Source organism: Drosophila nasuta, chromosome 3, assembly GCF_023558535.2.
Source record: "Drosophila nasuta strain 15112-1781.00 chromosome 3, ASM2355853v1, whole genome shotgun sequence".
In the NCBI taxonomy this organism is placed as follows: domain Eukaryota; kingdom Metazoa; phylum Arthropoda; class Insecta; order Diptera; family Drosophilidae; genus Drosophila; species Drosophila nasuta.
The window spans coordinates 34,912,904-34,925,957 of record NC_083457.1 but is presented as its reverse complement, the minus strand read 5'-3'; the positions used below and the strand labels follow the sequence as shown (position 1 = coordinate 34,925,957).

Sequence of the window (13,054 nt, the reverse complement as noted above, 5' to 3'; positions counted from 1 at the left end):
AATCATAGCCGTTGACTTGCAGTACAGTTGTGTGCAAAACATTTGCAAACAATTTGCAGCTGAATGCTTTTTTCCTCCTCGATGTTAATGCATTGAAAAATACAGAAACTATCGTCGGACTTTTGTCATAGCAAAATAATAATTATAATTTAGTTTTGTATAGCAAAATTAAAGTATAAGTTATTAAAAATCTATAATATTAACATACAGTTTTAAGTACAGTTTTAATATTAAAAAAATATATTTATTTAAACGATAACTTCTTCTACCTCTTTATCTATTCTACTTCAGTCGTGAACATTTTTAAATAACTAAGAAAAGTTTCTCTATTTTAAATGTGTACAAAAAAAAACTTACCTATCTCTACATAAACAACTATTCTGAAAGAAATTCACTTTTATTTGTAAGGAAAATACATTTAAAATTTCATGAAAGCCAAACAACAATTTAAAGAAAAACTTTTAAATAAAACTCAAGCTTAAATATAGGCCTTCAGCTCAATATGTATTTTAGAAATTCAGCTGTTATGTACCGTAGAATAGAAAATGTACAAATTTTTGGCACAACGTATCAAATGTGGTAACTAGAAACGAGGAGAGAATGGGAGGGGAGAGTTTGAAGCGCGCACACTACAACACACACACACACACACACACTGATACATTCACACATAGTTGCAGTCGACACACGTGCCCCTCTAAACAAACACTCCACGCTCACACTCTCTCCAAAAAGAGTCACCTCTCCGCACACACACTCACACCACCTTTTAACACATGCACACACAATCGCAACACCTCTTCACACACACACACAGACACACAGAGTCGCACTCACACACACTTCTGACTTTTGTGGGCGTTTTGTTTAGAATTTTAGATTTTAGCGCGTTTTAGAATTTTATGAATGAAATTTTTGGCGCAGACAAACTGCAACGCTGCGTCCACTCCTCTTCCCCCTCCCCCACCCTTTCATCGCTCTGCTTCCCTTCTGGCACAGAGTCACTTTTAGTTTTTCGGTTAGTTTTCGGTGCCCATTTTTGTGGAGGCAGCCTTGTGGGTGTTTTATATTTTTTTACGACTCGCTCGCTTCGACCTTGGTCATTGCCATTGCTATTGCTCTGGCTAGTGGATTGCCGTTGGGCTCAGATCGGACTCCAACTCCAACTCCAACTCTAGTAGTTCCAGGACTCGGTCTCCGGCTTGTTCTTGTTTAGATTTTGTGCCCACATCGTGTTGCAGTTGCAGTTTGTGTTTTTGTCCCGTTGTGTTGGTCCATTTTTGCAGTGACCCTTGTTGCACTTGGCACAAATATCTAAACGGTGCCTCGACACAATTTAAAGATTTTTACGTTAAAGTTTGTTTTACCAAATAGTTTTCAATAGTTTGACTATTCACGAGGCATCTAAGCAAGTATTGGAATTTTAAGAAATTACCGTTAGTTTATGAATATGTTATTTTAAAAAGAAAACACTTTCTTATTGTTGAATATTGAATTACTTTGTATATTCCTATAAGAAATATTTATTGCATAGGTGTTGGTTTCAGCTCAGATGGTAATCGAGGAAATAAAGCTTATGCTGATTATTTTTGTGTAATAGAAACTGTCGGGGAAGTTTTCAATCAAGTTATTTAAAATTAATAAATGAAAATTATGAACAATAAAGAATGAAAACATACAAAACTTTACCAAAACATTTTATGAAGTCAAGCTATTCTAAGATGTGTGTTCCTGTGAGAGTCCTAAGTCAAATCTATGATCAAGTTATATGTACATGTATATATATATATATATATATATATATATATATATATATATATATATATATATATATATATATATGTTTAATAATTTAAATTAGTTGTTTTTTTATAAGAAATGATTTTTTAAGCTACAACAATTTCTGCAATTGAAATTAATATACTTAAGACTATATCTGATTTAGTTTTAACAAAATAAAATAATGTATATACAAATTAATTGGGCTGGAATGTATGCTACATGCTATGCTATGCTCAGCAAACGAAGGCTGCAGAACTTGGGGCCAAATGACTTTATTAGAAATTGCGAAAGACTTTAGGCTGATGCAAATATGTGAAAATGTTGTGGTCAGTACTAAAAATAAATCAATTTTTGAATTTAATTACACGGCAGTGTGGGTGAATGTGCATATGTGTAAGAGACCACATATAGTACATATGGACAGTACATAACCGCAATCAAAGCAGCAGCCACCACGTCCACTTTCCCCCTCTTCGATCAATGCATTTCCCAATTGTGTTTCGTGTCATGCCAAGACGGAGACTGCAAGAATTTTATGCAGATCGTTAGATGAATCGTCTTGTAGAATGCTTCTTGCATTGAGTCTGGTGTACGCGCCCTCTTAGCGCAACGCGTAATTTCCCTAACGCCTACTTTTCTCGAACATGTGCAAGAATTTTATGCAGATCGTTAGATGAATCGTCTTGTAGAATGCTTCTTGCATTGAGTCTGGTGTACGCGCCCTCTTAGCGCAACGCGTAATTTCCCTAACGCCTACTTTTCTCGAACATGTGCAATTTTGTGTATCATCTGTCATTTGTTTTGTGAGTGCTGTACAAGAAAGTTGATTTTTTCCTGCGCGTCTTTTATAAAACAATAAGAGGTAAGTTGTTAATATTATTAAACTACTATTCTAATCTGATTTAAATTAAAAAATATATTTGTATTTGTATTTATATTTACAGTTTTGAGGACCACGAAAGAGCTACGTTGGATGATAAAAATAAAAACTACAAGGCATTGTTCAGGGCGAAGAATATTGAAAACGGCGAAATAAATTAATTTTTTCTTTTAGCTATTATATTATTTAGTTATAAGTAAAACTGTTTAGATAATATTATATATAAATTTAAGTACTCATTGTATTAGTTTTAATAAATTTAATTTCAAGTATAATAAACATTTTATTTACTGCATATATTTTTGAGCGTATTTTTATTTTGCATATTCCGAACTACGCACTAGAATCTAAGCACAGATTTTCGGCAAGAGCTGCACCGCATATTTTCTACAAGAAACGTCGAGTACAAATTCCGCCAGCGCAGCCGAGGGAAATTTAAATTTCCCTTTGGCAAGAATTTATACTCGACGAGTCTTGTAGATAATCAGTTCCGCATATACGGCAAAACGAAGTGAGTAAGTCTTTTCGCATCTTGTGTCTACACATGACGGGACTGGAAGAAAACTTGTATATTGTCTACGAATAAAACACAATCGGGTTACTAACGCTTTACGCTTCGATTCAATATGTTATGTACATGAAGTTCACACACACTTGCACGTTTGCTGACATGTGTATGTGTTCGTTTTAATGAGTTTGCTAGATTTGGATACACATACAAATACAACAAAAATAACTGCGAGCAGCTAATAAAAATGTGTAGTGAAAAAAACTGTTGCATTGCCGGCGCGCGCTGTAAATTGACAACGGACAACGGACCAAAGGCAAAGCCAAAGTCAAAGCTCAAAACGCACTTGCTGAAATTGAGAGAGTGTATGTGAGTGCACGAGTCAAGTCGAGAGAGTGCCTGATATAGAGAGAGAGAGAGCGCGCGGTAAAGAGCGAACTTAGTTGTAAATATTGAACGAAACAACACGAGCCGAGTCTCGCCGAATTCAAAACCGAAACCGAAGCCGAGCCGAACCTGAAGCCGTTGTCGAAGCCGAGGCATTCGCAACAAACACAAAAGCGAAAGCGAGCAGTGCGTGACTGTCAACGCTCTCGCTCTCTCTCTTTCTGTCTCTCTAGTTATCTATCTATTTGTGTGCGTGTGTATAGGCAATGGAAGTTTAAAGAGTTCACTTGGCCTTTGGCAAACCTATTTGGACAGCAGCATAGCATCCGCCCCCATTCGACTACACGTCCCGCTCCATCCCCTTCTTTTTCCTCTCGTCGTCACCAAACTCTACACAATTTTAGGCGCCCGGTCATCGGCCCAACAAGCCGGCCGGTTGGCATCACATCGCACAGCGCACTGGACACACTTTCAATCAGTTTACGTTAAAACGTCAGCAGCGACACTACGTCACGTCGCTGCATTGTGTTTTGTGCATTCGCATAGCGCCTCCGTCTCTGCATTCTGTCTCTCTCCTTCTCACACTCACTCTCGCTAACTCATACACACACATATACTAATAACACTTGCCGTGTGCTCGCCTCGAAACTACGACGCGTTTTTACTTTCACGCGGCCAATTCAAATTTCGGCGGGCAACTCAACAGTTCGCAGTGCAATTCAACAGTTCGATTTGTCGTCGAATCCGTCGCCTCATTAAAGAAAATTTTTGTTAATTATGTGCTTGATTTAATTTAATTGCTGAGTTTCCCTTTAAAACAGGTAAGTGTACTTAAAGACTGTTTTTTTTTTAATTTCAGATTCTTATAGCATCCGAAAAGTATGCTATATTTTTTTTAAATTTGTTTTACCCGCAATACAGAATACAGAATAAATAATATAAAATTACAAAATAAATAAATAAATTGAATTTTTAACTTAATACAGTCTTATACTTAGACAAAATAACAAATTGAATGGCACCTTTAAATCCTTTATATATTGGCTACTCAATATTATATATTAATACTACTAACCAATATATTCGCTTGTTAATCAAAGCGTTTAATATACATATTTATTTTTAAGACTTTTGGTGAATGTTTCTTAATAGTTACGTTTTATTACTTGGAGATTCTTCTTAAGATTTGTACTTCATGAATTCTTATTTTTTGCCAAATGCGCCTTAAAATATTATTTTTATAGTTTCTACACAAATAATACAAAATAATAATAATAATATAATATTATTGTATAAATAATACAAAATAATAATAATAATGTATTAATATTGTATTATTTGTGTAGAAAATTGAATTATTCCATACATGCAATTTTAAACATCATAATTCAAAATTGTTTTTGCAATATTCTGAACAGTCTGTTATTGTAAATTTTTAATAATTTTGCAAGGACAAGAAATTAAGTTTAAAGTATCCTAATAATTTGATTTAAACTAATTTTCTTCTCGGTAAATTTATTTCAGTTTAAATATTTTTGATGAAATGTTACAAAACCTTGAATTTTTAAAGTTTTAATTAAATAAAAAAAGAAAGAAAGCTCTCATATCAATAAAATATTTATATTCCTGAAGCTAGTATAAAAGTTCTTTTCAATTTTTATTAGTTGTTCAGTTTTTAGCAATAAATATCAAAAAAAGAAAGTATGAGTCAAAAATAGTAAAATGTTGTGAAGCTTTAAATAGTGTTGAAATGCACTTCAAACGGAAATAAATAATCAAGTAATTAATGCGTGCACATTACGCATACGCCCCCCTTGCTCGGTCAAAATGCAAGTGTGTCGCTGCCGTCGCTGCTGTCGCTGTGTGTGTGACCGCGTTTCCGGCTGCTACCAAAAGCAGTACATGCGTGTGTCTCTGACTCGCTGTGTGCGTGTGTGTGTGTGTGTGTTGTGTTGGTGTGTGTGTGTGTGAGTGTTTGCCTGAGTGCATTTCGCAGACGGGTCATGGCCACGGCCACGGCAACGACCATTGGCTTTTCGGTTTCTGCTGATGCTGTTGCTGCTGCCATGCTGCTGCCATGCCGTGTGGCAGAATTTCACTTTCATGCCACAACAGAGCACACACACAGAGCAGAGAAAAGCAGAGCAGAGACCGAGACCGAGGCTGAGGCCGGGATAAACAACGCGAGACTTGCACTCAGCCTCATTTTCGTCTTGCCAAACGGCAAATGGTGGCATGCAGCATGCAGCATGCACCCCCAAGTGGCACCCACTTGACGCCAGCTGCAGCAGCAGCATCCACTTGTAACACATTCCCATGCACACCGACTGTGTGTGTTGCAAGTGCGTCGGGGAGGGGGGCGAGGGTGTGGCATGTTGACCAGCCCGCGGCAGCAACACCGGCACAGGCGCGACTTGGTTCGCTGCTCACGACGATGACGATGATGACGCAATGCAGCCCACACACACACACACATACAAGCAGGCACATGCAGATTGAGTGAGTGTGTACGGGAGAGTTGCAACGTGCCATTTCCTCAACCACAGGACGTTGCACGTTGTCGACGCTCTCACAGCTCTAGGCAAAAGTCGTGTGCTCGGTTCTTACTCGATGCCGACTGCAGTGCTCCCCTTATCTGCCCCCTCCTCCTCCTCTGTCGCTTGCCCCTGCTAAGCTCAACCCTTGCTGAGTGCATTTACCTCGACGTGGCACTGGGTGCAGATGTGCCCCAGGGGGTGGCACGATTGCCAGCACTGCCGTTTGCTTTATGGCAAACAGAGCTCAGTTAACAGCGTCGCGTCGTGTGCGTGGCCTGATTTCGTCGATTGGCCTTGTGCATGCCCCGTATATATATGGCATGCCATGCGATATTTCAGTGTCAGCAGGCGGCAGCATCTTTGTTGTTGCCACAGACACAGCCATTTGCTGCCCCCCCAAAACTTCCATGGCTGCCTCCTCACGATGTGCCTGCATTTCTCTCATATGCAAATCCGTCGGCATTCCTGTTATGTGTGTTTGTTTATATGTGGCCAGTGAACCCATCTGCCTCAAAAGTGGCATGCAAATTTGGTGGCTGTGCGAGGATTCAACTCAGTCATGACCCACATCCTAAAAGATCCTTATCTTAATCAGGTAAACAAATAGTTGCTGGTAATTATTTAGAAGAAACCATATAATATATTCTATATTTATAATAAAATACTTATAATAAAATAATATATAAAAGAAAAACGGTAAATCTTTCATATAAGTAATGAATAGAATATAACAAATTATTTCTTACAAGTTACACAGTTCATAACTCATTTGCTCCCGGTCCAAGTCTAAAGTTTCTCTGCTTCTTCACACACGTCCCTTTCAATTTACGATAACCCCGACGGCAGACACACTTGGGATTATAGCAGAAATCTTCAGCAGGGCAACTTATACCAGCTGGACATTTAATCAACAGACAGCTAACTTCCTCATTGTCAGCACAAGATACGCCAACAACCTCGTAGTTCACTGTAATTTAGGCGATTACTAAAAGGCCTAATTAATATATTATATTATTCACCATTTTCCGACAAAGTCAGAATCACAAAACCTAGAAATCCTAGGGATAATAATAAACTAGCACACATGACAATATTAAATAGTATACTAAAACAAGGAACTATTTAAATTACTTAATAAACAGTATGTGGAAACAAATGATTATTAGCATAAAATTAATATTTAGTTCCACTTAGAAAAACAGTGCAAATGTAATAAATGTGGACAAGTGAATTCTACAAAAATTTTGAAATACATATAACTACGTATATTAATCAACATAAATTTTTACTTACTCTACTATTACTATTTTATATATAATTTATTTTAATTATCCTATAAAATTCCAACTTAACGTATAGCACACTTACCGGCAGTACTTAAGTCTCGTTGGCCATATTGCACTTTTATAATTAATTAATTAAGGATTGTAATCAATTTATATTTATTTCTACAACTAATTGTTGTCATGTTTGTTTGTTGTTGCTACCAAATTGTAATTGAAAGACAACAACAAGTAAACACCATTGACTTTTGCCATACGAACTACTTTAAGAGAGCGACGTCAACGTTGTCGGTTTTTGCTCTCAGTGTTTTGCGCTCTCGTCCCTAGCTCACATATACACGCACCCACTTGCATACATATATTGCCGGCACGAAGCTTTTGTCTCGTGCCAGTCGCACACACACACACGCGGCTCACTGGAGAGAAGTTGGGAGTGAATAAACGAGATGGCGGCGGGTCAGTAGCAAACTAACGCCACACGCCGCTAGGTGGCCCTGTCGTGAGTGCGGCAACCGACACAGACATAGAGACGACGCATGTGGATGGGGGGCTGCAGGCTGCATATGGAGGAGGCGCATTTAAGTAGACTGCACCAGTCGCAGTCGCAGTTGCAGTCGCCGTCGCAGCGACGACGTTAGCGCAGACATTGCATAGTTAGTTTGAGGCGCCTTCATACGGGCACTTGCCCGGCCTAGCCACGAAAACAATACAAACATTTTTTGGATTTTCTTTTCCTTTTTTTTTATTCGCGGGCATCTCCTTCTGAATCACAATATGGCGTGTGTGTATGTGTGTGTGTATTTGCGAATACGTGGTGACAACGCAAAGGGAAAATAAAGAAGTACAAAAAACATAAATCAAAATACACTGTAAAAACGATTGCACTTTCACACACTGCTGCTACTGCCCAGCCGATTGGCAGCGGCGTCGGCGTCGAAGTCAGCGTCAGGTTTTCTTTGTGAACGAAGAGCGCGCCTTTCTCAGTTCGCCATTTATTGTGTCACGCTTTCGCGAAAAAAATAAATAAAAATGGAAATACAAAAATATGGCTTCCGAGTGAAAGTCCATTTTTCAACAGCTTAAAAAGATGTCGTCAATTCTTATAAATTCGCGACAGCTGCCCAAATGTGTGGTGTACTTCGTGTGTGTGTGAGGTTGTGCATGTGATTGTATTTGTATTGCTCTCTCTCAATTAAAAGCGACACTAATTTGCGTACTTAGTGAAAATCGATATGTGGCTGAAACTTGACATTCACGCTACACTTTTGCACAGGATTTCTTTTCGATTGATAATAATTTTATTATGATAATAGATAAACAGATTGTTGGCTATTTTTAGCCATTTATGCAAGTTATTGTTACAAAATGACGCACATACACAATTACAGGACAACCCTAACCTAATCTCAATGTTGCCGACATACTAATAGCAAACAGACGTACAGTGGTGCCTGCCCACAGCGCACTAAAGTGAATACTGATGCAATGGTAAAATTTAAAATAATAAAAGTTAGTGTTTAATATACAATTTTCAATTAATTAATTAATAAATTTTTATATTAATAATTACAACATAATGGCAGTCACTTGTTCTATACTTGATACAATTGTCCGCTCCTTATAAAATGATGGTTAAGTCACTGTGCATACTCGCGGACTAACTGTAGTTTGTGCTCGTGTCTTTCTCGTATTGAGCGCAGGTTTGCCGCTCTTTTTTTTTGTTGCTGCTCACGCGACCGGCATATACATGTGTAGATGTGTGCGTGTCAATGCGTCAATATGTGTGCGTGTGCTTGTGAGAGTGTGTGTGTGTATAGGTGCGCGTTTTGGGCAGTCAAAATAATAACAGCGGCTACGTTTTCACTTTTCATTGAAGAGACGAATTGGCCTAACCTTAAAGAGTCTATATTATTCGATGATGCGAGTATTACCGCATGGCAGTTGCTGAAATTTACATTAAGATAGCATGATGAAGCTTCAACAAATATAGTAGAGAATAACTACCCACTTTTTGTTGGTGTCTTTAAGACATAGACAAATACGAAAATGAATAAGCTGTAAATTTCATAAACTATCTACTATGAATTTAGTTCCGCTTCCCATAGGATTAAAGGGTATTTACGAGTATTATAGGAAAGGTATTATATTATAGGAAATGGATGTAAAAGATGCCGTACCCGTCTATCTATCATCCGTATAGAGAACTAAATCTCACTTAATTTTGTTACCTCTAAATGTAAAAAGCAAACAAAATATTAAAAATAGAAAAACCTCTTTTACTCAAAATAGTTTTCAATTTTAATAAAACTAATAAAATTCATTTTCTAACTATTTTTATATATTCTACTTCCAGTTGCTTCGCACTCAACATACAATTGAACGTGAACGAAACCCCGGCAATTAACTCACAATGAATTTCACACCGTTTGGGAACAGTTTTCCGGGCCTGCCGCAGTTTACCACAACGACGGCGCCGCTGGTGTCGACGGTAACTGCCGCTGTCACCGTGACCGATGCCGATGTGACTGCGGCGGCCAATCAGCAGCAACAGCAACAGGAGCCCGGCGGCGGCAATCGCTATCAGCAACACCAGCAACAACAACAACAACAGCAGCAGCAGGTGACGCCGGGCGTGGCAATGGCTCACTTCAGTCAACCGAGCATGAGCAGTGCACAGAGCAGCAGCAGTGGAGGTGGCAATAAGTTTCGCAGCGGGCAAGATGAAGTGCTGCAAGGTGATAAATACAATGGCCACTTGGTGGCAACAGCCACGCAGCAACAACAACAGCAACAGCAATATGCAACTGTTTATGCGCCTAGTGCGACGGCAACGTCAGCGGATGCGTTGCAAGCAAGCACCTCGGGTCAGCAACAGCAGCAGCAACAACAACAACAGCAGCAGCAACAACAGTTGCAGCAGCAACAAGTGGTGGCGCCGCAAGAACTGACACAGGATCTTTGCAATGCGATACTGCAACAACAAGGTGAGTGCAACAAACAAGCACATAAGATTAAATCAACAGCTCGATGTCTTGACAGTGCTACAGAATACCTCCTGGCAGACAATCACGCCGGGCACCACAGTCGCCGACTACCTCTCGCATCTTCCAGCCAACACGCTGCCACTCTCGCTGCACCACTTTCTCAAGTACTCCGCGGAGACGATCAAGAAGGAGAATCAACAGAATGTGGTAAGCTTCAAGCTGTTTTTCGATGAACTAGCTGACTTACTTGTTGCTGCTATTTACAGGTGCTGCAGGTGCAGACGGGACCAGGAGCAGCCATTGGCATCAATACCATTGGCACAACCACAACCATAAGCATACCTCAGCAGGAGCAACTGTCACTGCAGCAGCAACAGCCACAGCAGCAGCAACAACAGCAGCAACAACAACAGCAGCAGCAACAGCAACAGCAGCAACCTCAAGCAACATTGCAGCTGCAGACGCAAACGGCTGTGGCAAGCAGCTCGACAGCTGTAAGTGGCACCAAAAAGAAGAAACGCAAAAAACGCTCCAAGGATCGCAAGCCCAAACTGCGTCCCGGCGAGATACGCATGAGCACAGCACTCGATGGCAGTCCGCTCTACATGTGTCCTGAGTGCCATGTGGCATATCCCGAACCGGAGTTACTTGAAGTGCATCTGGTGGGGCACAATCTGGAGCGACGCTATGTCTGCGACATTTGCCAGGCATCGCTGAAACGTAAGGATCATTTAACGCGACACAAGCAATCGCACAATCCTGAACGTCCATACATCTGCACCGTCTGCCTAAAGGCCTTCAAGCGCAAAGAGCAGCTGAGCCTGCACTTTGTAATCCACTCAGGCGAGAAGCGGCATCAGTGCCAGGAGTGCGGTAAAGGCTTTTACCGGAAGGATCATCTGCGCAAGCACACCCGCTCTCACATTGCCAGACGCGTCAAGGCCGAGCTCAATAGTCATGTGCGACGCGAGAATGGCACCAGCATGTTGCAACCCGTGGTTACTGCTGCCACAACGGCTGCCGTGCAGCATGCGAATCAACAACAGCTGCAGATACAACAGCAACAGCAGCAGCAACAACAACAACAACAACAACAACAACAGCAGCAGCAACAACAGCAGCAACATCACATCGTTGTCAGTCAGCAACAACAGCAGCAGCAACAACAACAACAGCAGCAACAACAAGCAACTGGCCAGCAGCAACAGCAGCAAATGATAAATTAGCCAAATGATTTTTGTAAAGTCAGTTAAAGCAAAATTCCAAATCACAACCAAATCTCCCCGGAAACCTTTCGAAATGCCCTGTGGCAAGCAACAATTGTTGTTCAAAATTACGTTTTTGGCTCAAAATTCCAAGCTTTCGGCCCACATCATTTAATTGACTCCAACAAATCGGATATAAGAATATCGTATGCGTACATCGTATACGGTATTCAACAATGCAATATAAAAGGCTTTTTGAAGACTCCCAATGTAGTCTTTGCTGAGCTCTGTACAGCAGTTCCTAGACGAACATCGAATATCGTTTACGATATTCAGCGATGCAATCACTGCATTTCGAAGACTCCTATCGGAGTTTCTCCGTCGATGCTGTACAACAATTTCTTAGAGAATATCTCACTGCAATAGTAAAATCTTACCTGGGCCTTCTCCCAGAGGCGCCTCGAATAACAAAGTTCATCTTAACTGTACTTCAAGGCTAATGTCAAATATCACATACGATATTCAGCGTTGTAATAGTAAATACTTATAGGGAAGAATCCACAAAGTTTCCCGCTGACACTGTACAATTATTCCTAAGCGAACATTGAATATCGTTTACGGTATTCAGAAATGCAATAGCAAATATTATTAGGGTTCTCCTCGACGAGATCTCCTTCACTAACGTACAAGTATTCCTAAGCAGCAACGTGACACAAACTTAGACGTACAAGTGCTAGACAGCTGGGACCATAAACTTTATTTACTTCCAACTAAAGCATAATCCTAAATTTAGCATACTTTTGTCCAAGCCCTTTTCATTAGTGATTGATAAATGGTTATCTCCTATTGAAAATATAATTTTTTATATATACCACTTATGTAAGTACGAACAGTGATAATATTATAATTATCGGATAGTGTGACATCGAACATTTCTCAGAACCAAGCTTAATCGTAAACTTAAGTTTCACAGTTTTAATGATTATGCAAGCAATGAACTGCTTCCATTTGAATTTACTAACAAAATTTAGCTATATTTTTATCTGTTTTAATTTATATGATTGTAAAACTCGGAAGTTAGGTCCCAGATTACCGATCTGTTAAGTAATCGGCACATTATCCACAAAGTACTTTAAGACAAGAAAGAAATTATAATTTTATATGCGATTCGCGTATTTTAGTGAAATGTATTTTTGTATAAAACGAATTCTACGTATATGTAAATGATACGAACAACGGTGTAAATGCAGTAAACTATTTATGTACTCGTAATACCTAAACAAAGCGCAATCTAGATATGTAAGTACGAATTTAGATACTATGAATGTACTTCAACTTTTGATAACACCGATTAAAAAATTTGTAAATACACCCCATCCTCATATTTAATTAGCTACATAATATATAGATGCTCTGAATAAGAGTAATCAAAGGTAAAGTATAGAAAATATTTTTAATACAGTCATGTTTGAGTCTGATAAACAGTTT

The 13,054-nt window shown here is 39.3% G+C and overlaps 1 protein-coding gene across 5 annotated transcripts; it reads left to right on the top strand.

Moving 5' to 3' along the window:
- The first annotated feature begins 4,084 nt into the window (after positions 1 to 4,084).
- Positions 4,085 to 12,953, top strand: LOC132789202 (transcription factor SPT20 homolog). Of its 5 annotated transcripts, none has more exons than XM_060797054.1 (5): positions 7,851 to 8,030; positions 8,766 to 8,886; positions 9,731 to 10,361; positions 10,417 to 10,568; positions 10,628 to 12,952. In XM_060797054.1, exons 3-5 carry the CDS (start codon positions 9,788 to 9,790, stop codon positions 11,585 to 11,587), a joined length of 1,686 nt encoding a protein of 561 aa, XP_060653037.1. In that variant the 5' UTR covers positions 7,851 to 8,030; positions 8,766 to 8,886; positions 9,731 to 9,787; the 3' UTR covers positions 11,588 to 12,952. The 5 variants fall into 5 exon arrangements, with proteins under 5 accessions (XP_060653038.1, XP_060653037.1, XP_060653036.1 ...); XM_060797053.1 differs by having other exon boundaries at positions 8,691 to 8,886; XM_060797055.1 differs by lacking the exons at positions 7,851 to 8,030; positions 8,766 to 8,886 and adding an exon at positions 4,085 to 4,378 and having other exon boundaries at positions 10,628 to 12,953.
- Positions 12,954 to 13,054: the final 101 nt, after the last annotated feature.